The sequence below is a fragment of the Pseudonaja textilis genome, chromosome 3, assembly GCF_049901715.1.
Source record: "Pseudonaja textilis isolate UNSWEBS1 chromosome 3, rPseTex1.2, whole genome shotgun sequence".
NCBI lineage: Eukaryota > Metazoa > Chordata > Lepidosauria > Squamata > Elapidae > Pseudonaja > Pseudonaja textilis.
In genome coordinates this window covers 82227969-82252249 of record NC_141992.1, presented here as the reverse complement: position 1 = coordinate 82252249, position 24281 = coordinate 82227969, and the positions used below count along the sequence as shown (strand labels likewise).

General features: G+C 38.1%; 1 protein-coding gene across 18 annotated transcripts in view; it reads right to left on the bottom strand.

The window, feature by feature from the left end:
* Positions 1–24281, bottom strand: part of LOC113435977 (uncharacterized) — an 84183-nt gene that overhangs the window by 13381 nt on the left and 46521 nt on the right. For 17 of the 18 annotated variants that reach the window (XM_087930227.1, XM_087930231.1, XM_087930229.1 and 14 more), the window contains 11 exons: positions 22399–22440; positions 17880–17918; positions 15264–15290; positions 12469–12513; positions 11374–11415; positions 9538–9573; positions 7470–7499; positions 3618–3692; positions 2189–2224; positions 1933–1992; positions 1362–1424 (listed from right to left, as the gene is read on the bottom strand). In XM_087930227.1, coding sequence (XP_087786353.1) covers positions 1362–1424; positions 1933–1992; positions 2189–2224; positions 3618–3692; positions 7470–7499; positions 9538–9573; positions 11374–11415; positions 12469–12513; positions 15264–15290; positions 17880–17918; positions 22399–22440 — 495 coding nt within the window. The remainder of the gene's footprint in view (positions 1–1361; positions 1425–1932; positions 1993–2188; positions 2225–3617; positions 3693–7469; positions 7500–9537; positions 9574–11373; positions 11416–12468; positions 12514–15263; positions 15291–17879; positions 17919–22398; positions 22441–24281) is intronic. The other variant, XM_087930240.1, reaches the window with a different exon arrangement.

The window sequence follows — 24281 nt, the reverse complement described above, 5'->3', positions numbered from 1 at the left end:
AAAGTTACAAAAATAGATATACCGTGTTTCTCCAACAATATGGCCTCCCCCAATAGGAAGTCCCAGCATGTTTTATAGGCATAAAATGAAATTAAGCCCCTCCCCCCAAATTAATGCCTATATTAAACATGCGAAATGGGGGGAAATGGCGGGGGGGCTTGCCATTAGGAAGTACTTTTGTTGCTAATCTGGATATGGTGCTGCCTGCATTGACCTCGGCGTTGGTGGGGCACTTCATATCAGGAGTCCTTCCGCCACCGCCTTGCCACCCTGTCCACGGATGGGTGGGCGCTATCACTGCCTCAGGCGGCCTCTCCTGGTGGCCCCTTTGGGGTTGGGCTGGAGGGACTTGGGAAGGAAGCCAAGCTCGGGTCCGCCTGGCTCTTTCACTTGGCAGGTGGGCGTGCACCCGTGGCTCGCTTTCCCAGCTCTGCCCAGTCCGCCCGGCTCCAGCGCAGCCCTGGCGGGATTAGCAAAGGGCCCGGCGGGGAGGTGCTTGCTGTCTTGGTGAGAGCTCTGCCGCCAGGCAGGAGGGCCCACCTGTCAGCTGCGCTGGGTGCCCCAGGAGAAGCTCTTCGCGCTCTGCCTGGCGGCAGGCAGGGATGGTGGCTGGGCACTTCTCCTGGGGTGGGCCGATCCTGCTCTGTGGCCCCAGGAAATTTGCCTCCCCACATAGGGTTGGGTTGCCCTCTCGGGCAGGGGAAGCTTTGTTGTAGTAGAGCGTTGTTTTTAAAAGAATGGGCTTTGCCTTCAAACAATGCCAGGGAAGGCAGCGACAGGAACGCCTGAAGCCGAGTGTCTCCACCGGGCTCCGGTTGCAGGGAGGAGCCCTGACTGGCCCTGCGTGGCTGCACCAAATGCCCCGTGGCTGTGCCAAACACCGTGGTGTTGTTCTAAATGCTGCGGCAGCACGGGGAGAAGGGAAAGCAATGGTCGTGAAAGGTCTCCCAATACAAAGTGCCCCATCAATGCCGAGATCAACATCCAAGCCATCGCTGCCCGCCAGCCCAAGGATGCAAGGGGGGGGGATTAAGTCACCCCCGAAAAGACGGCCTAGCCGTTTTTTCGGGGGTCAAAAAAAAATAAGGCCCGGCCTTATTTTGTGAGAAACACGGTAGTATATATCTACATCAGTGGTGGGATTCAAATTTTTTTACTACCAGTTCTTTGGGCGTGGCTTGGTGGGCATGGCAGGGGAAGGATACTGTAAAATCTCCAGTCAGAGGTAGTATTTGCCAGTTTTTTGAACTACTCAAAATTTCCGCTACCGGTTCTCAAGAATACCACCTCTGATCTACATATGTAAATGTAGATCTATATTATGTCATTATAAACACACAATGTTATAAAGCAATTTTTACCTGATTGTCATAATGGCTGCTGCTGCTACTGCTACTGCTGCTACTGCTGCTATATGATCCTCCCTGTAAGAAAATGCTTATTAATTATAAAATTATCATTTTAATAAAGCACAACACTGCTTTTTTACATTCAGGAGTAGAAGTAAAATAAGCAAAATATATTTTATTTTATTTACTCTATGTTAAGGTTACAATGATCCCATTTTCTTTGTTGGGGTATTTTCCCACATCATTATAGTTGTGCTTTTAAAGTTGTAGCAACGTTTCGGCAGAATCTCATCTGCCATCATCAGGCTTCTGTATTGTGTTCATCTGTGAGTCAGACTTTCACAGCCGTTTCAGTTTTAAATTTGGGCCTAGCCTACTGCTATGCCAGAATGGTTTTTTCTTTTTAGTTTTAAATTTGGGGCTAGCCTACTGCTGTGCCAGAATGGTTTTTTATATATATAGTAGATATCCATGGCAAATATTTTATATGCTTATCTCTATGTATAGATCAATAAAAATATCACGAATATCCTATATCTCTCTATCTGAATCACTATTAAAACATTATAGTATTTATTTTTACCTGGCTGCCATAATGATTGCTGCTGCTGCTGTTGCTGCTGCTGTTGCTATGTGATCCTCCCTGTAAGAAGATACTTATTATAAAATAATTCAGTTAATGAAGCCCAAATTACTGTATATATCCAGAGGCCAAAAATCTTTATTTACATTCCAAAATGTATTTGAATATACATTATATTTGGAATACAAGTATATTCTAAAATATATAGGATGTGCAATATATATAACCATGGCAAATATTAGAATATAATTTTTACCTGGCTGTTATATTGGTTGACATCATATGGTCTGCCCTGTAAGCAAATATTTATTAATTACAAAATGACTACTTTAATAAAATGCAAAGCAACCTTCTATCTTTAGGAGGAAAGATAGGTTGAATAAAAACAACTGATTTTATGTTATTACAGATTACCATGACAAATGTTATATACATAAACTGCATTAAATAATATTTTACATGGTTGTTCTATTGACTGTTGCCACCAACATAGGATTCTTTCTCTTTAGAAAACACAGTATTTGTAATTTATTTTTATTTATATCCCACATTTATTATAACATATTCATCTTAATGAAGCACACTGTTCCTTGCTATATTCAGAAGCAGAACGGAACTCCCCCCAGATTTTATTTCCTATAAGCTAAATATACATTCATATAGTATATTTAATAGTATATTTTCTATATAGTATACAAAAATAACATGTTTATTGTAGATATACTACATACAATACAGAGGTGGTATTCAGCAGGTTCTGACCAGTTCTGGAGAACTGGTAGCGGAAATTTTGAGAAGTTCAGAGAACCAGAAAATACCACCTCTGACTGGAGAGTTTACAGTATCCTTCCCCTGCCATGCCCACCAAGCCACGCCCACAGAACCAGTTGTTAAAAATGTGAATCCCACCACTGATACAATATATACATATACATGTACACACATGCACACACATGTAGTCCTCACTTACCAACAGCACAAGTAGCGCTGTTTAAAATTTAGTGAATGTTTAAAGTTATGATAGTTGGAAAATACAGTTTTGTGACCAATCCTCACCCTTACAGCCCTCATAGTATCAATGGGATCGCCATTCAGGCACTTTGCAACCCGTGCACATTTACAACTGTGGCAGAGTCCTGTGGTCATGTGATCACCATTTCCAAGCTTCACAACTTGGTTCCAACAAGCAGAAGTAATGGAGAACATAGAAGTGAAATTGCAAGTCACAATCATGTGATGTCACACTTAGCCACCTTGTGATTTATGTCATAATGGAAGCAGGTCATTTATCGTGATGCTTCGCGATATATCGCCACATGATATTTCGCTTAGCGTTTGTGGTGCTTTGCAACAGGGTTGCCGGTACTAATGATGATCGGTAAGCAAGGACTACCTACAAATGTATGTATGTACATGTGTGTGTGTAAATACATTGTAGGATGTATCTATAGCTATATCAGAGGTGGAATTCAGCAGGTTCTGACCAGTTCTGGAAAACCGGGAGTGGAAATTTTGAATAGCTTAGAGAACCAGTAAATACCACCTCTGACTGGAGATTTTACAGTATCCTTCCCCTGCCACACCCACCAAGCCACACCCACAGAACCAGTAGTAAAAAAATTTGAATCCTACCACTGAGCTATATGTATCATTATAAACAAATAAAGTTATAAAGTTGTTTTTACCTGGCTCCCATACGAGCTGCTGCTGCTGCTGCTGCTGCTACTACTGCTGCTGCTACTGCTGCTATGTGATCCTCCCTTTAAGAAAATATTTATTAATTATCACCTTAACAAAGCACAAAACTGCTGCCTATATTCATTGTTTGCCTCAGGAGCCACGTCCTTTATTTTATTTTATATGTGGTAAACATGTCATAAATGTTACAGTATACATACACTAGCAGAGTTTTTATATGGATGCTACATTGGCGGCCGCTGTCACAACCACCATATGTTTCTCCTTGTAAATAAATGACAAAATACACAGAATCCTTGAGGTACAAATGGCTGCTTAATGACTGTTTGAAGTTATGAATGCACCTCAAAATTGTGACCAACAAGAGGCCCTCTGCAATCATGTGACCTGGATTCAGTCACTCCTGAAGCAGTAGCCACAGCCAGGTGGCCTTGACTGCCCTTTGTCACCAGCACAGGTAATTTCTGAGGTCCATATGGTTGATACATTTCTTTTCTTTGGGTCACTTGACCAGAGCTGGTATTCAGCAGGTTCCGACCAGTTCTGGTGAACCGGTAGTGGCAAATACCACCTCTGACTGGCCCCGCCCCCATTTATTCTCTGCCTCCCAAGTCCCAGCTGATCAGCTGGGCCTTCTTTTGTTGCCCTGCACAGGAGAACAGAGCTGGAAAGCAGGTTAGTGGGGTGGGGAGGGAATGGGATTTTGCAGTAACCTTTCCCTGCCACACCTTACCGGTAGTAAAAATTTTCAATCTGCACAATCTGATCAACTAAGATCGAGGATTTTGCATCCAGTGTGCTTCCCCCCGACCTCCCGTGCTGCCAAATAGAGGACTAGAGAAGTGTGAATCTCTTGTTGCTACTCCAGTTGCTTCTTTCGTTCTTCTGGTCTCAAGAACTGGAGTATTCCTGTTAGCTTTGTAAGTACTTTACTGTTTTCTTTTTCATTATAACACTGTACTTGTTTGTAACTACTTTGCAGACTATTGTGCTTGTTTGTAAGTACTTTGCAGACTATTGTGCTTGTTTGTAAGTACTTTGCAGACTATTGTGCTTGTTTGTAAGTACTACAGGATTTTTTTTAGTATTTAGAAGGTGGGTTTTTTTAGCATTGCCTTGGAATTGCTTGCAGAACTACTAGCACGTGTCTCAGAAAGCAGATTTGGCATTGTAAAATTCCTTTGCTGTACAGGTGGTCTTCGATTTATGGCCACAATTGAGCTCAACATTTCTGTTGTTAAGTGAGACATTTGTTAAGGGAACTTTGCCCCATTTTACGACCTTTCTTGCCCCAGTTGTTAAGTGAATCACCGCAGTTATTAAGTCAGCAACACGGTTGTGAAGTGAATCTGGCTTCCCCATTGACTTTGCTTGTCACAAGGTGGCAAAAAGGGACCCCCAGGCACTGCAATGGTCATAAATGTGAGTCAGTTGCCAAGCACCTGAATTTTGATCACATAACCATGGGGATACTGTAACGGTTGTAAGTGTGAAAAATGGCCAGAAGTCACTTTTTTCAGTGATGTTGTAACTTTGAACAGTCACTAAACGAAGGTTTGTAAGTCGAGGACTACCTGTACTGTTGGTTTGCAGGTATTTTGAGATTGCTTGCAGAATGGTCCTTTGTATTCTGCTGTACTGTGTGTTCATTTGCTTTTGCATATGAATGTCATGCCTTTGTTGGAGTCTGATTCTGAAGGGGAGATTGAGAAGCTGACAGGGAGTGGGAATGTGGCTCCGGTGGCTGTGGAAGAAACGGGGAAAGAGCACAGTCTGGCTGGGCATTCAGAGGAAGACTCAGGGCCATCCCCTCTTCATCCTAGGGCATGCAGGGAGGAATGGAGAAGGGAGCAACATGGCTTATGGAAGAGGAAAAAGCCCTGATCCCTTTCATTAGATGCAGCTGGGAGAACAGGATATAAATGGGGCATTTTAAATAGCTCTTTGCTTGAAGCAAACCGTGCATTATCTTGGTTTTGGCATCTTCCCAACTGTGGTTGCTGCATTATCTTGTGGAAGTCGGCAATTTATCATCCTGGCCTGCTGTGTTAATGACTCCAGTGTGGTTTGTGTTGGATTTTTAAATTTCTAATTATCTTTACTTTTGGTTCGGACTGCATTTACTCTCTTCGTAGACTGTTTTTGGAAGAGTTTGATATCAAGCCAAGGATAATTGGACATTGGGGCACAAGTTGGAGGCATTAAAGGGAATTTAATCTACTTTTGTGACTGTGTTATTTTTGTGTCACGCTCTGGTTTAGCACAACGAGGATGAGTGAGTATGGCTGTAGATTGCTGGTAGAACAGGTGATGAGCAGCTGGCAGCGGTTCCCTTTAGAGCAGGGGTGTCAAACTGGTGACCCATGGGCCAGATGTGTCACACGTAGGCCATGCCCACTCCAGCTCCGTGAAGGGGAAAAACATCACGAAACATCACATGATGACAATGTGACTTGGCGAGTTTGACATTCGTGCTCTAGTTCCACGTGGATTCCTGCAAATTTATCCTCCCACCTCAGTTTCTGCCTGGAGTCACTGGAGTCCTCAGAGGCCCCACCTGGGAGTCCTGCAAATTCTGAAGCCTCTTGGTTCATTGAACGATGGCAGAGATCATTTAATGAACCAAAGCAAGGCCAAGCTTCATTCTTTTAATGACCCAATTGATTCACTTAATGAATGTGGTAAAAAAACATTGTAAAAATGAATCCAATTCATTTTATGATCCTAATAGGCAGAGTCCATTAGGGTCATATCTTGGGGACTACCTGCAGCCACCTTAATACAGCACAATATTCAGAACCTGAAGTAAATTGAAAAACTTTGCGTTCTATATGACAACCAGGGGTGGGATTCTACCAGTTCGCACCTATTCGCTAGAACCGGTTATTAACATTCTAAGCAGTTCGGAGAACCGGTTGTTAGAAGAAATTACCGGCCTAATCCTGTAAGGAAGGCAGGAAGGAAACGTTCTGGTGTTGCTTACAGAAACTGCCTCTCCATTAACCCTTATTACATTCTTGGCAGGACTAGACTTCCTGTCTCAGGAACTTCTCTGGAGTTTTTTTCCCCTCCTTTGCTGGTACTTTGCTTATGTGGAGTGACCATTCAAAGTTACAATGGCACTGAAAAAGGTGCCTTCTGACCATTTTTCACACTTATGACTGTTGCAGCATACCCACAGTCATGAGAGGCCAGACGTGCCTCGATGTGAGTGATATTGAGTTGGCCACACCCAGCCAATAACATGACCACTAAGCCATGTCCACCCAGTCACATGACTACCAAGCCACGCCCACCACCTAAGCCACGCCCACAGAACCGGTTGTTAAAAATGTTGAATCCTACCCCTGATGACAACTGTACTATGGATAACCCCAGTAAATATTATATACCTATACTATATTATACAATAGTTCTCAGATGTCATATTGGTTGCTCCTAGAACCTTTTGGTCTTCTTGGTAAAAATATTATTGATTACCAAATAATTATTTTAATTAAGCATATAGCTCCTTGCTATATTCTGTAGTAGAAATAAGCTGAAAATGTTTACTTTCTTTTCCATATGATAATTTAACAGTCATCTATTAATTAAGGGGTTAAATATTATAAAATTGCTATGGTTATTTATCATACATTTGTAAAAATGAAATAAAATGTATAAATAGCTTAGTTCTGCTACTACACCATTTTTGCTACAATTATCTACATAAAATATTATGTAGAATATTCAGGAGCAGAACTAAACTATTTGTTCATTTTATTTCATTTCTACAAGTGTATGATAAATAAACATAGCAAATATTATACGCATGCACTACATCATACAGCCATTTTTACCTGGCTGCTACTGCCACTATATGATCCTCCCTGTAAGAAAATGAGAATTAATTAGAAATCCCGTAATAATCTTGAGAACTTAAAACAATATTTGCTGCATTCAGAAGCCGAAATAATATTTCATTTAATTTTGTCTACCTCTCAAATACAGGTTGTCCGTTACATATGACTTTAATTGAGCCCATCGTTAAATGAATGAAATGGTCGTTAAACAAATCTATTACACAAATTGGGTGTGTTTTGCTGGAAACCAGAAGTAAATGGCAGAAACTGGCAAAAAACGAAGAATATCATGGTCATGTGATCCAGTGGTGGGATTCAAATATTGTTGCCACTGGTTCAGTGGGCGTGGCTTGGTGGGTAGGCTTTGTGCATATGCACACACTTTGCGTGCACGCACACGCCAAATGCACACTTTGCGCAGGCGCAGAGGAGTTTGCGCAGGCACAGAGGCGTTCTAACTTGCCTCCTGCAAGCCTGCACCATCCCGGTCACCTCAGCAGCTGCCACACGGCACTATTCTGTGCTGCGCAAAGTAGCTGCGCTTCAAATTCAGCAGATAAAAATGAATATGGGAGCCTGGGCGGGCGGGCACAACAGCAGAGCGGTGGAGAGAACTGGTTTGGTCTCCACTGCTCATCGCTCCATTCTTTACAGAAAAGTTTTCACATTAATGAGGAGAAAACTGTTTTCTATATTTCTGAATATAAACCTGCCCAGTTATCAATGTTTATATCTCCATGTATATTAATGCATACTATATATACTCAACTAAGAATTTTAGATGCAAAAATACTGAGTTTAAACTGGGTTTATCTTATTCACTGATGGATACTCATTATTCATGAGCATATTACAAGTAATCCTTGTACTTATAACCAGAGTAGAGCCCAATTTTCTTGTTGCTAAGTGAGCTTTGCCTCATTTTATGACCTTTCTTGCCACAGTTGTGAATCACGGCAGTTGTAAAGTTAGTAACATGGCTGTTAAGGGAATCTGGCTTCTCTATTGGCTTTGCTCGTCAGAAGGTCACAAAAAGTGATCACATGACCCCGGGACACTGTAATTGTCATAAAAACATGCCAGATGCCAAACATCTGAATTCTGACCATTTGGCCATGGGGATACTGCAACGGTTGTAAGTTTAAAACAATCCTAAGAAGAGGTGGTATTTAGTGGGTTCTCACCAGTTCTGGAGAACCAGTAGCGGAAATTTTGAGTAGTTCAGAGAACCGGCAAATACCACCTCTGACTGGCCCCGCCCCCATCTATTCTCTGCCTCCTCAGCTGATCGACTGGGTCTTCTTTTGTTGCCCTGCACAGGAGAACGGAGCTGGAAAGCAGATTAGTGGAGTGGGGAGGGAATAAGATGTTGCAGTAACCTTTTCCTGCCACACCCACCACACCACATATCATACCCACCAAGCCACACCATGCACACCAAGCCACGCCCACAGAACTGGTAGTAAAAGTTTTTGAATCGCACCACTGGTCCTAAGTCGCTTTTCAATGATGTTGTAACAGTCACTAAACAAATAGGTGCAAGTCGAAGGCTGCCTATACTGCAATACTTTTTTAAACATACCCGGTATTTTGATTAAAAATCAGGGGTTGATTTATCTGTGTATGAATGTATACATAAGTATATATGGTGTATTTTCTACATCATACACCTGTCCATTTGGATCATTACCACAATATCTATTTTAAAAATTAATATGAACCACTGCTGGCACAGAGGTTAGAATGCAGTATTTCAGGCTAACTCTGTCCACAGCCTGAAGTTTGATCTTCACCGGCTCAAGGTTAACTCAGCCTTCCATCCTTCTGAGGTCAGTAAAATGAGGACCCAGATTGTTGGGGGCAATGTGCTGATTCTGCAACCCATTTAGAGAGGGCTGTAAAGCCCTATGAAGCAGTATATAAGCCTAAGGACTATTGCTATTTATATGTATGTCAAGATTTCTTAATATATTTTAAAGTTATACAATGGATAGATATTTGTGTGTATATCTTTTGAAGCAGACACAATATATTTCAGAGCAGAAATAAGCAGAATGAGTTTTACCTGTCCAAACTGATGGCTGCCCACATATTGTCCATTCTAAACAGAAAACAGTAATAAATCATTATTGTTAAAATTCCACTACTTCCTTACTATATCTGCATTAAGACATTCTTTATGCTTAGGATCGGAAATAAGGATTGAGTTTATTTTTTATGATATATTATTTTTGATATATTTAAGCAATTTTAAAAGATTTTTACATAGATTTTTAAATGTTCTCTTGACCTACCCATATGCTATCTACTCTACTTGTGATAATGAAGAAGAAGAAGAAGAAGAAGAAGAAGAAGAAGAAGAAGAAGAAGAAGAAGAAGAAGAAGAAGAAGAAGAAGAAGAAGAAGAAGAAGAAGAAGAAGAAGAAGAAGAAGAAGAAGAAGAAGAAGAAGAAGAAGAAGAAGAAGAAGAAGAAGAAGACAATGATGACGTCCGTTCAGTTGCACCTGATTCTTGGCAACGTTTTCCATACTTATAGATCTTCTTTCACTGGTTTTATGCTCTCATTGGTCTCAGCTTTAATAGTGTCTGGCCACATGTAATCCATTTGAAAGTTATTTTTGAAGTCTCATTTCCTCTTATCATCTACAACTACAAAGCATAACTGCCTTTTCCAGTAGACTTTATATTGCGTGATGTGGCCGAAATAACTAAAGTGGAATTTTAAGACTGACTTCCAGTGATATGTTTGGTTTTCTACAGTCCAGTATTCATTCTAATTTATTTATTTATATCCTACTCTCATTTATTTATTTATATCCTATCAATAATTCAAGGCAATGAATTTACTGAATACTCCTTTCCTCCTGTTTTCCTTACAACAGTCCTATGAGGTGAGTTGAAGTGAGAGAGTGTGACTGGTCCAAAGACACCCAGCCAGCTTTCATGACTAAGGCAGAACTAGAACTCACAGTCTCCTGGTTTCTAGTCTGGTGCCTTAATTAGACAAAAGTGTGTCTCTCTCTGCCTTCTTGTTTGTTACTTTTGCTGTCCAAGGAACATGCAGGGGGCATCTCCAACACCACAGCACAAACAAAGTAACGGATATTCCTAATACTCCTTCCTCCTATTTTCCCCACAACAGTCCTATGAGGTAAGTTGAACTAAGAGAGAGAGAGGTCAATTTTCCTCCAGTCTAATTTTTTCACAGTCCAACTTTTGCCACTGTACGTAGCTATGGGAACCATAATAGTGTGGACTAATTTGCATTTATTTGCAAGGTTGTTGTCTTTTCTTTCTCATATCCTATTCATGCTTGTCATTGCTTTGAGACCCAATGTGATTCAACACTATATCTGGACAGCACTGAACAATCTGTAATTCGAGGAAAGTAGATTCTTATGCACATTTGATCTTTTTACCATCAAGTGTTATTTTGACATTTCTGTTCCTCTCAGTGGTTATGACCTCAGTGTTTTTGATATTCAGAAGAGGCCAAATTTCTCACTGTCTGTTTTAATCCTTTTGATCAGATGTTTCAAGCCTTCTTTGGTTTTGGAGAAAAGAGTTGTAACAAACCTCTATTTATTTCCAAAAGGGGTAAAGCTTGAAGCACAAAACTGCAGAGTAGTAGAATCCTGTGGTTGTCTGTTAAACTTTCAGATTAAAGTAGTTTAGGGAGGTTTTTTATTTTACTTATTTATTTATTATAAATATTTTTGTATTTATTCTTTCAGTTGTTATTTATCTGGGAAAGACATACAACAGACAAAATAAAAACTTTGAAGCAAATATTTTATTTATTAAATAAATTCATGTAGCTGAATTAAAGCAACTGAATAAGTCTAACACTTATTTTATTTTTACTATCTATAACCATAGAGGATACAAGTTATATTTTACCTGTCCATATTGGTTGCCGTCATATGATTCACCATATCCACCCTATGGAAGAAAACCCAGTTATTATTTTAAAATGTCTCATTGCTGAAATATTATATTTGCCTAGCAAACTTTTATAGATTTCTCATGTCAGCTTTCTTAGACCAGAAAGAAATGTAAAATGGAGTTTTGTATTTTTATTTAAATTATAAATAAAAATAAAATCTGTAGAATGTGGTGAGAGATAGAAAATTGTTGGTTTTTAAGGATATCTTATCATTTATATTGAAAATGAAGAAAATTAGGCCTGCAGGTTATAAACTTTGCCTTTATTAGGGCTACTCTACCTTGGCTAAATAAACCCATTGGTCCACTAGATGGAAACAGAGTTTCTATATCACTTTGCTGCCACCTAGAGGTTGTCAAGATTGTTACTCTTCAGAAACTGATCTGCTAGCAATATGACAAATCATACAATTTTAAAATAGGCAGGTACCTTGAGCCCTTTTGTAATAGACTACAGCAAGATAATTTCTGGAGGCTACAAAGTAAGTGATATTATTTTAGGCTGATTTTGACATCTCTATATTACCATGATATATATCACATAGTGTCAGGCTCAGGCCCAAAGACAGCAGAGCAAAATCCAGTTGAGTCCAATTCTTTATTTGCCTACACCAAAAGGACAGAATCTTGCCAAATTAAAGCTATATTTTTTATCCTAATAGATACTTATATCTGGAGGGCTTCTAGAGTGTGGCCACCCTGAGCCTCTTCCAGCTTGGGACTTGGCAATTTTTTAATTATTTTTTTTTCCTCTTCTGTCTTCCACTACCAATACATCCAGACAGCAGGGATCCAAGGTTGGCGAAATCAGCATTATGAAATTGGATAAAATGGATTTTCTTAACAACCAGTGTGTTCACTCAATGACCATAGTGAATAGAATAGAATAGAATTCTTTATTGGCCAAGAATGGTTGGACACACAAGAAATTCTCTTGGTGATCACTGCAGAAAATGTCATAAAATAGGGTCCAGTCACTTGGTGACCCACTTAACAACTGCAATGACTTATAAGTCACAAGTCAGGGATTACCTATATGTAATATTTTACCTGTTCAGATTGGTTGCTGCCTCCATCTGTTCCAACTTGTTCATTCTGAAGAAAATAATAATTCCTTCAGGAAGTTGTTAAAATAATATGCCGTCTTAAAACATTTTAGATATCTTTAACATTTGTTCCATAAGAATCTCTATTTTAAACTATTTTCGCTATGTTTTTTTAAACCTAAGAACAGAAATGATTATGAAGTTCTTTCTATACAATCTATAGAACATTAACATATAATATATACTTACTCTCTTAGTAGGGCTTATTTGCTTCTCCAAGTCTCAAAACATTCTATATACATATACCTCATATATACTAATTCTGTTTGCACACAAACTTGAATTCTCCTGCTGTATAGATTTTAAAGCAATAGTAGGAAGTGGTTTCAAACAAACAAACAAAGGTTTCCCACAGCACTGAATAAAAGCAACAACCCATAACTACTGCCTTCTATAGGGTGCCATTGATACTGGTAGTTTTTATTTAGCAAAGAAGAGTCTAGTTTCATTACTTCCTATTCAGTAAAGCTAGAGAGTTCATGATTAATTGCTCCTTAATTCATCATCTGTCTCCTTTCCTTTCTTTTATTGCCAAAAGAGTGCTACTTTGGTGTAAAAGAGGGGGAAAATGGGAATTATCTAGTACATTAAACTCTATCCATCTGGAATATATGCTTGACTAATTCAGATATATTCACCAAAAAAGTCACCTTAACATCACTACAAACATGCATAAAAATTTTAACCGATCTCCTAGTTAGTTATTGGATGTGTAGATAAGTTCTACAAAGAATCAGAATTTAGGTATCAATCTTTTATTTTAATAGCATTTTAAATTTAAAATCTGTATTGTTTTATGATGTATTTTAATCAATGTTTGTAAGCCACCTAGATTTCACCTTGGGTGAGATGGGAAGCATATCATTTTAATACTGCTGTATAGTATTATTATCAGATTAGTTTTACCCAAATCTAGTAGTGATATGTCTGCATGGCTGTGTTAGCAAGCAGAATTTAGGCCCCTAAGATTTAATCAGCATGAGACTGAACTGAAACATGCTGTTTACATAATGTTGCTCATGCAGCAGCCATTATTTGCCAATTATTCTCCCATCTCTCTGTGTGTGGCAATTTCTTTTATCTTATGCTAGCAGTTCAATCTCCTTTCATTCAGAAGGAATATCAACTTTTTCTATCTTTTGCACAAGGCCTCCTCAACCTAGGTAAAAGTAAAATCTCTCTCAAGATGGACTACATGTGGATAGTTAGAATAGAATAGAATAGAATAGAATAGAATAGAATAGAATAGAATAGAATAGAATAGAATTCTTTATTGGCCAAGTGTGGTTGGACACACAAGGAATTTGTCTTGGTGCAAATACTCTCAGTATACATAAAAGAAAAGATACATTCATCAAGAGTCAATTAGATTTTTCCTTGACAACCATCCAAAAGTGCTTCATTTTGTCCAATCCTGTTTAGCTTTTTCAAGATTATTAGGGTGCTACTAACCACAGTGGCCTCTATCTGCCAGCAATTAAGGGTTATTTGATTTCTTAATATTCTGCACCCCCAAAATTGCAAGCGAATCCAAAGGAGTATTTATTTATTTAGAGCAGTATAGTGGCCTAGTGGTGAAGATGCTTGCCTCCCATTTGGAAGGTTGAGAGTTCCATCCTAGGTAAGGGCAGATAGTTTCTCACCTAGGGCACAAATAAAAAAAATATCTACTGTGAACTCCTGATAGGTATCAGGAAGGGCATCTCAGGCCCATCCAGTTGCCCTGACTCTACCCCAAATAGGGACTACAGGATCGTAAAAATGACATTTTATTTATTTATTTATAAAATTTATATGCCACTCATCTTGCAATCTATACAGTATGCTACTTGTCTTGCTTTACTCTTTTGTAAGCTTTCTTTGAAAATTTTATGCTTTAAAAACTTTTTTTTGTTTAATTTGTTTTAAAATCTGCTTTAAAAACAATAAATATATAGCCATCACTGTTTTTTCCTCATGATAAACTATAGAGGTTACAGATAATCAGAGTTGGAAGAGTTGGAATCTAGTCCAACCCCCACCTAAGCAGCAGACTCTACACCATTTCTGACAGATAGCAGTCTAATCTCTTCTTGAAAGCCTCCAGTGATGAAGCTCCCACAACTTCTGAGGGCAAGCTGTTCCATTGGTTGATTGTTCTCATGAGAAAATACAACTTTACTTTTGTACATATCACTTTGGATGTGAAAATGCCACATTAAGTTGGATTATTCTTAAAGTAACTTGGATGGGACAGGGTCATTTCTAAGATTTGAGTTCACCACTCACAATGGATTTGGGTGACTTAGTTTCTGCTAGTGCTAGCTGCATCTTGTCAGACATTGTTCAGACGAGAGATTATTAAAGGATCCAGGTCTACCTTCTCAGATTTACAATTGGGTAGCAAAAAACTTCAAGAATAGTAAGAACAAAAATATACATATTAATTGAGTGTCTTTTGCAAACAAAATTAATATAAAACTGTAGCATGTGACTGTAGCTGATGACTCCCAAGTCATCTTCTAAAGAGCAAAGCTGATTTTTATAGGTGTGTTATATAGTGGGTTAGATATCCATTCAAAATTTATTGTTTGCTTGCTTGCATGTACATTGGCTTGCAAAGGGATCTCGTTAAAAACAATAAAGCAAGAACTTAACATCTGGTAGGCAAAAGTGAGCACATGACAAAAGACATTTTGTCATCAATTGCGACAATGCTATTGAGACAGTAAGGAGCAGCATGAAAGGTAAATAGATTACCTGTGTATTAGGACACACACAATGAATCTGTAAAAATGCAAACAATTAGTTTCACCTTTGCTGTAAGAAATCAAACACTGTGTAATGTTTTATTATAAAATATCTGTTCTTAAATGTTATTTCATGTTAATCTAACCTATGCCAATTTAGGGACTGGAATTAAACCAGGTTGAACAAGTTATTTCAACTTGCAGGAATTTAATAGGAAATAGAAGATAATAGTAGGACCTGATTATTACAATAGTCCATCAACTGTTTTTCTCTAGTGCTAGCTTGATTGAACTAGAAACTATGAAAAACACAAGAAATTACTCCTTCTATAGAAGGAAACCTCTAATTATAACTACAACAGACCTAAAATTGTGCTTTGAAGTCTGCAATTGGCAGGCTGCTTCAGCAATTAAGTTTTATACAAAGGATCTGCAATCTAATTTTTATGGCCTTCAGAATCTTTTTCCAAGGTGCTATTGTCAATATTCAGGAATACATTTTCAGTATTGCCGACTTTCATGGTTTTATTAAAATAAGGATTAGAAAAGATGCTTTTCACCTCTTCTTTATTCATTGTATTCTTTTGCTTTTAATATCCAATTCCACCCTTAGAAATGAGCAAACTAGAGACTTGTGCTCTCTGGAAATATCACTTCAAGCCTCGCAAAATCTAGATGTCAATAGGAAAAAAATGCAGCCCCCATAAACAAAAATGTTTTTCTACCTTTATTTATTGATAAAAGTTTTTTTTATTGATAAAATTTTTTCAAAATGTTAGACGGCCATGAGGAAAAAATAAAATAAAATTCAAGAGCTGGCAAAAATACTATTTCTCTCAAAGGTGAGGAACCAAATAATGACAACTGCAGATAAAACTGCATTCAAAATAATTCACTGTTGCTTAAAAAAAAGAGAGAAAGAAATTGAGGGGACTAATCAGAACTTTAGGGAGGAATTAGCACTGCACAGCTGTAAAAGTTTTTTAGAGAAAGCTTGAAGCTTGATTCTTTTGTCAATACATTCAAATATAACGCTTGAATTTCCACATACAATGAAATCTTCTCTCAGGGACTAATTGCAGGGAGTGGGTGTCCATTATTTCTGATTGTCTATTAAATTGGAAAGAATGTCATTTGCAATAACATTGTTATGTGCCCAATCCAAATTATATTACTTGCACCGATCTTGTCATTTGGGTAATGACATCATTATATAAATGACATAAAATGTAAATACAATGGTAACCAAAATCTGTTGCACCCAGTTCCCCTAAATTGAAGGGTAGCATAAAAAAAATCAACTGTAACCTCATGGTTAAATCTCTTCCAATGCCAAATATACATTATCAAGTATTTGAGACAGAAATTCTCTGCATTAAGCTCTTAAGGGAGATGATCAGTGATATCAAATAAAAGATATTGTGGAGATGTTTCTTATTTCTTTATGCAACAGTGCTGGGTTTTTTTTTTCTACTTAAAAATCATGAAGAAAAATTGGGAAAGCATGGCAGAATTACACAGGAAAGACAGAACTGTCTAGGATTCAAATAAAATTTTACGAATGCAATAGGAAAAAATCACAATAAAAGATTGCCCTGAAAGACCCAGAGTGAGCCCAAAGACAATTGAATAAATAGGCTGATCTTTTGAAAGAAGGACTAGAAACAAGCATAAAAATTCCTGTTCATTCTCAAGTTATACAGATAGTCCTTGATTTAGGACACAGTTGGGACCAGAATTTCCATTGCTAAGTCACGTCCTATTTTACAAACTTTTTTTTGCTATGATTGTTAAGCAAATCACTGCATTTGTTAAATGAATCATGCGGTCACTCAGCAAATCTAGGTTCCCTGTTGACTTTGCAACTGTCATAAATACAGGCTGATTGTTAAGTGCCCAAATTTTGATCACAGGACTGTAGGAATGCTGCAACAGTCATAAGTGAGAGGACCAGTTGTAAGTCACTTTTTTTTAGTGCTGTTATAACTTTGAACAGTCACTAAATGAAAGGACTACCTGTATAAGTTAATGATTAAAATCCAGAAATACTTTAACCAGATTGTATGCATTTGCCATACATGATCCATCCTATAAGGAGATAATAAATCATCTTTTCAATGTAGGATTACATAAAATTGTGGAGAACTTCTTAAAAATAAAGCTGCAACTTTTTAAAATCTAAAATGCTTCTTTTATGAGTTTAGGCATAGAGAAGCATATATATATATGTGCACTGAATGCAATTGCAAGAGCTCTTCCAGATCACTTTCACTGCTTTTTGAATGCTACATCTATATTTATCCATGGATTCCAGAATATTTTAAGCCCAATGTTATTTTTTTTTCAAAATCTCATTTTCAAAATATCAGTATTTAATCTATAATGCCTAAACTAACAATATATGTGTGAAACCTGGATATATCTGTTAAAATGTATTGTTACCAAATTGAAAAGGGCATGCCCTGAATTACAACTTTAAAAACTTCAAATATTGCAACCTGGTTTTATCTAACTATAAAATGGTTGCATTATTTATCTAATTATCAAATGGTTGCAAATCACCACTGATAACAGAATTTGTAAGGGATCATCATCCTGTCAAAAGTAAAGAAAAGGAAATCCTTACCTGTGGATGATTGTTTCTATCATCCGAAAAGTTTTTATCCTGTAAAAGGTCAATATAAATTACTTCAGTACAAGTAAGGGCATCTGAAAGAAAATAATCATACTCTCTACCTCACAGAAAGAGGATACCTTCCACTAAAAAAGAGTATATGATATACATTTATATATGAGTTTGATTCTTTCCCTTTCTTTGACCTGATGGGAAGTGTGTTGATGCCTATATTATACCATAATATCAGAATTGTAGGGAAGAGGGAACAACCAATCTCTGTTGGTTCATACAAAACTCCTTTTTTGGCTTCCTGGTACGTCCATTCTATTTTAGTTTTGGGGGGAGGTTCGGAAAGTGTGGTTGTTGCTTTTATTAAATCTTTACTTTCTCTCCCACAACATTTCCCTATTCAAGAGCAAAGAAGGAACAGCAAAGTATGTTCAACAGCTGGACCTGGCAAACAATAGTCATTGGAGCTTCTTCTGCTTCCTTCTTTCCTCCCTTCCTTTCCAAGGACTTTTTACACTCCAAAGAGTTGTGAATGGCAATCTGTTGTGTTAAGCAGTTTTAGCCACAGGTAAATAGGTACCATCTTAAGATGGAAAGAGGAAGGATCTCAAATGGAATAAATAGTCCAGTTTCCCACCCTTCGGTTCAGAAGATCTTCACTACAACAGCAGATTAGAGTCCCAAAGGGCTCATCCTCCATCCTCTCTAACCACTGTATAAACATGCCCCATATTTTTTTTATTATTCCACATCCTTTCAACTGTATCTTCATCTGAACCCAGTAAAGGCAGCTAAACACCATCTTTAGCCATACCAGTTTCAAAATAAAAAGTACCTCTTCTCCCCAAATTTTTTTGCCCATGGGCACAATCTGGCATGATTCACTGAGGGTGTAAATTGCTGCAGTTGAGGGACACTATTTTGACCAACTCCAGTTGGCCATTCTAGGTTATTCTGTTTGTTGGGAACCATTTTATTGCCATTTTGGCCAGATTGTTGGAAAGCCCAGACACCTGGCAGAAGCAAAGGCTCAAACACTGACCAGTGCTTTCTGAAGGGCTTCTCAGATCTAATGTGGGCTCTTTATAAACATGGGGTTAATGCTCTTTTGAAAGAGTGCTAGACTTGCTTTCAATCATTGGTTTAGTGCTCTTCTGAAAGACCTCTGTTTAAAGGTCTTAACTCTACTTTCTACTCCATACAAGATAGATTTAAGCTACGAAGAACTAGGTTTTTCCAATAGGTTTTTGCTGGTTTTCCAGCACAGGGCACAATATATTTTTCCACAGTTTTTCCAACAAGGGATTTTATATAACCATACTTTCCGTACTTGAATGTGGTTGGAAAGCATCATTTCCCTTTCCCTGCTATATTCCTCTTTAATGGCCATTCACAAGCTATTCTGGGTACTCCTTTCTACAAGGACTTGCTGTCTTGCTGCCTGTTTCCATTCTCTTGCATCATTAAGCAAGATCAAAGCTCTGCCAGGGCTCCACCATAATTCAGAAATGAATCTCCCGAGAACGCAAACCTGTATTCTGGAGTTAGTAACAAAGAATCAAGGACAAGTGTGAATAGATAAATTGCTTTTATTGAAGACACCAGAATAGCTTTAACAACAAAGATCAATTACAGAGGGTCTAAAAATCAAAATATATTTGTAACAAAGCCAGTGCTTAAATATCATGTCTCTTCTTTACACACTTATGTGGCAATTTCTCAGTCTTAGATGTGTAAAACACCTGCACATTGCTTCTGGCCCTGTCAACTTCAGTCCCCACAGTATTATTTTTCTCCCTGGGATCTGGACATTGCTATTTCTTTCTTACTCTCATGCGGGATAGGCTAATTTTACTTCCCTGTTTCCTCCCTCCCTCCCTATTTATCATGTAGAGCAGACAAAATTTCCCCACCTTAAGGGACATCTGTTATTATTATTCATTTATCACATTTATCTGCCCTTCCTTTCTCTTGCCTGGGGTACTTCCTGGCAAACATTGGAGAAGTTCTCAGTATCTTTGTCATCATTTCTCCCTCATCCAGAATTGCCCCCCCCCCACCCCCGTTAAAAGGTTGGGGTGGTAGTTTCTGTGTTCCTCTTGTTACTGATACATTTGCTTTCCTCCTTTTCCCAGGTCAGTTTCCTTTACAGAGAAAGGATGGAGCTGAAGTGCACAAAGAGCAAAAGGGGGATTATTGACCCAGGAAGGATTGGCAAAAGACCAAATGTACTTTTAGTGTAGATGGAAGCTGCACACAAAAGTTAATGGTACTGATCTATGTAAGTTCCACAGACAGTCCAATAAACTTGGCACACAACTTCTTAGACAGTTGCATTGAAGACTGGAACCTAGGAGGAAGCCAGTTGTATCTTACAGCAATAGAATGGTCTTCCTTTTGGTACGGGTAGCAGGGCATTTGCAGGATCCTTGAAGAGTCACAGCATATCTTGCAGTTTATGGTAAAAATGGAATGAGAGGAAGTCAAGAAGTATCAAGCAGCAGGTGCAAGCAGTATCATAAACAGCCTGAAATTAAGACATTTGAGTAGAGGCATGAATTAACTGAACCACAGCTAAACCTCAGGCCAGGTTTTGAGTTGGTCATTTATGCAGCAAAGAAAGTGTTGTTCTTTCCATTCCTCTGTCAGATTGTGGATGACAAGTGGAACATTAAATCAATTGTCGATACAATGCCATTGAAAATGTTCTGTGAATTGAGTGCCCTCTGTCCAGAATAAAATGATCAGTCAATCTGTGGTTCTCAGGAATGTATGGAAGGCAACAAAAAGGGATGAAAAGAGCCATTTTAGAGAAAAGGTCCAGTAGTATTAGAATGGCATCCAAGCAAATAACATGTGGTAATGAGTAATAAAGTCCAAAGCAAACTGTGTTCATTAATCCTTGTAGTTATGGGGAGAGTGCAGCAGTTCTGCTGTCTAGGTAGTATGAAGCTTCATACAACGATAAAAATATCAACTTTCACATCTGTTGTAAATTGAGGCCACCAGAAACCAGGGAATAAGAAGTGAAATCCAGAAGAATTCCAGATGAAAGGAATTGGGTTATTATCTCTAATAGTTAACAGAGCTCATGATGTTGTTGATGTTTTGGAAGGGAGAGTTGAGGATCTGAGAAGGATATTGCCATGTAAAGTGGTCAATGTGAGCACCGTACAACCCAACTCCAGGGCTTCAACATCCAAAGTGTCCAATTAGTGGACAGAGAAGGATAGAACAAGAGATAATAGTGGTGACCCATCCATTCTCTGCCACAGTTCCTCAGGCCTCCCATCAATCCCCAAGCATAGTTGGATTAATATAGACAAAGTCTTTGTAATCCTCTCTTTTACCTGATAGTACTGCTTCTAATTAGCCATTTAAGCCTCTTTTATTCCAACTGGCAACCTGACTGGAGATCAGCAACATACTTTCATGTGGAATGGTTTCCTTGTTAGAGAAGAGGAGTTACCCATTTTGATTCACCTTCCAATTATAAATCTTGAGAGCAATTTGTGGGGAAAAAATCCTTAAGTGTTAGAGAGGTGTACAAATCATACAGAACAAGAAAGGCAGAATATTTGCCAAGATTCCTTTTGTTGTGTGTCAGTTTTTTTTAACTTGTTTCTACAATTGCTGGATCTTTGGTAGAGGCACACAAAAGGCCAATAGCAACAGTTCCGCTTGTTCAATCTGAGTCAACCCATAATTCTGATATTGGAATAAAAGGTCGGCAACCGATATAACCATCAGTTAATTTGTAAGAAGGTTGATAGCCATGGTTTTAATCTTGGAGTCTTAAAAGAATTCTCTTCTTCTATGGGACTGGGAATAGGAATAACTTGTTTTGCCATCAGAGCTTCACGTCGTGCACAGAAATAAGTCTCTTTCTAGGAGCTCAAACCTGCTCTCTGGAGCTAGCAGCAAGGAATCAAGGACAAGGTCAGATAGATAGGTGGCTTTAATTGTAGATTCAAAGAAGGTCAGATAACAAAGAAGTTCAGCTACTGCAGGACCTAGGAAGCAAGCCATATTTATATCAAACCATTATATTTGAACACTCCTTCTTTCCCCCACCCTTATGTGATAACAGACGTCTGCATTCTGCAGCCTTGGGTGTGGAGCATTCCCTAAATAGGATTTTGATAAGGGACTCAGGTCTCTTTCTTCTAATTTTTCCAGGCTCAACCCACCCAGACAATGATACCACCTAAACATGGCATTTCAAGCACTTGCTTGTCCTCACTCAACCTTGCCCACATTAGTGGAAGGATTTCTGATCATTCTCCTAAACAAGCAGAAGGCAAGGCTTTGCAGGTACAGGAAATAAATTGGGAAAGCCTATCAATCATTTCCTTAGTAATTGCTGGTGTTGTTATTAAGGCAATCAAAGCCACACTTTTCTGTTGGTTCAAGAACTGATGAATAGCACTTTAACACAGTAATCCAATTAGGCTCTTAAAAGCCCTAATTCTAGAAACTATTTACCAATTTAAATTTACTATGAAGCTGAAATTCTTACCTGGTCATAGGTATACCTTTGTTCTGAATTAAAGGGTTCATTCTGAAATAAAGATAGCAATTAAAGATGCTTCATTATGTTGTTACAAATTATGTGAGAAATATGGGCCACCACCCACATTCAGTGTTTCTTGACTGCCTACCACCTCCATCCACGTGTTGTTTGCCTCTTTTGGATCTTGCTGGGTTCCTTAGATATTCACAACTTTCAGGACTTGTATAAGATGGAACTCACTTATTCTAATTATTACCTGCTTCCTCCTGCTCTTTCAGTGAACAGGTCATATATGTAGTGGAGGGATTGCATTGATCAGAAGTTTTAGGTAAGTTCCCTCCCACTTCGCTCTGTATCCTACTTCCATAACTGCAATCTGTCAGCTGGACTATATTTTTAAATTCAGGTTTATCTTCTTTCCTGAAGCATGTTTAGTCATGCTTAGAAATAGCTATGAAGACAACGCTGGCCTTTTGCGGCAGTAAAACAGGGGACAATAGTAAGAGCGGTATGTTTTATGTTGGCGCATACTTTTTCGCCACCTGAATAATTGGTAGATAACATGATTTTAGGCAGGACTGCCTGAAAGAGCCTTTTGATGCCATTTATAGGATCAGCACTTAGATGTATATACCACTTCACAGTGCTTTACAGGCCTCTCTCAATGGTTTACAGAATCAGCATATTGCCCCCAACAATGGAAGACTGAGTCAACCTTGAGCCAATCAGGATCAAATCCCTGTAATACTACATTCTCACCACTGTGCCACCACAGCTCCTTTATACTTGTTTATAATCTATTTATTACTTCATGCTTCTGTAAAATGTCATTTTATATATATCCCTTAAAACACACTACGTGGGATTTATAATGCCCGCTCTTGTCTTTAATATCGTATTTCATAAACCTGAAAGTGCATGTTGTAAACAAGACATAAATACTGTAGTGTTCAACATTTGTGGAAAACTCCCATTTCTTTACATTTGCAAATTGTACTGGTTTATCAAAATATAAAATACAAAACACACAAAGAAAAATAAAGATAATGGAAAAATAAGGATGAAAAGGGAAAGAGAAAAAAGTTCAGGGCAGAGGGAAAAAGAAAAAAAGGCTTTGATTTCTGAATTCTTTTGGTGCAGTAGAATATGGTAGTAACTTAAGGCTCAACTTTTTACTTTTATATAATAATATATACTAGCAGAAAACTTCTATTTCAAGCAGTCCCAAGTTTAAATGACGGACATAATCAAGTCTTTTGAGGTTAGAACATTTTGAGACCGTAACATTTTGTAAATTCTGAATATATAGGAGTTGTTGTTTTGGTTGCAAAAGTCATAATTTGATATTTTTTTGGACAAAAAGTCATAAAGTATTTCTTTGATTCTGTTATTACCATGGGGCATGCATATTTTCCCCATATAGAAAACAATTGTAGTGTGTATTGAATTTTGGGCAGTTCTATGACTGATGGAAAGGAATTTGAAGTTCAAATCAAAAGTAAGAAAATAATTTTTGTCAGTGCTTTTTCACGTCTGGTTGCTCTTTATTTAGTTTTCTTTTCATTTAATGCCTTGGGAAACTATAAAACTCTAATCAGTAAGTAATGACTATTATACCAAGAGATAATCACTGGGAGTTCATGCACTAGTTACTGAGATACAGCAACAGATTGTGAAAATACACTGTTCTGATATGACATTATTGACCAAGCCTTCTTTGGAAGATAAAACATGTGCCAACATAACTTTTACCCCAGCATGGAAATCAGCCAGCAATTTCAACAGTTCCTCTTCTAGATACAGATTACTTTGTAATATTAAAAATGTAGCAGGTGATTATCTTTTCTGAATGATTTTTTAAAACTTTTCAATTCAGCCTGTAACTCTGG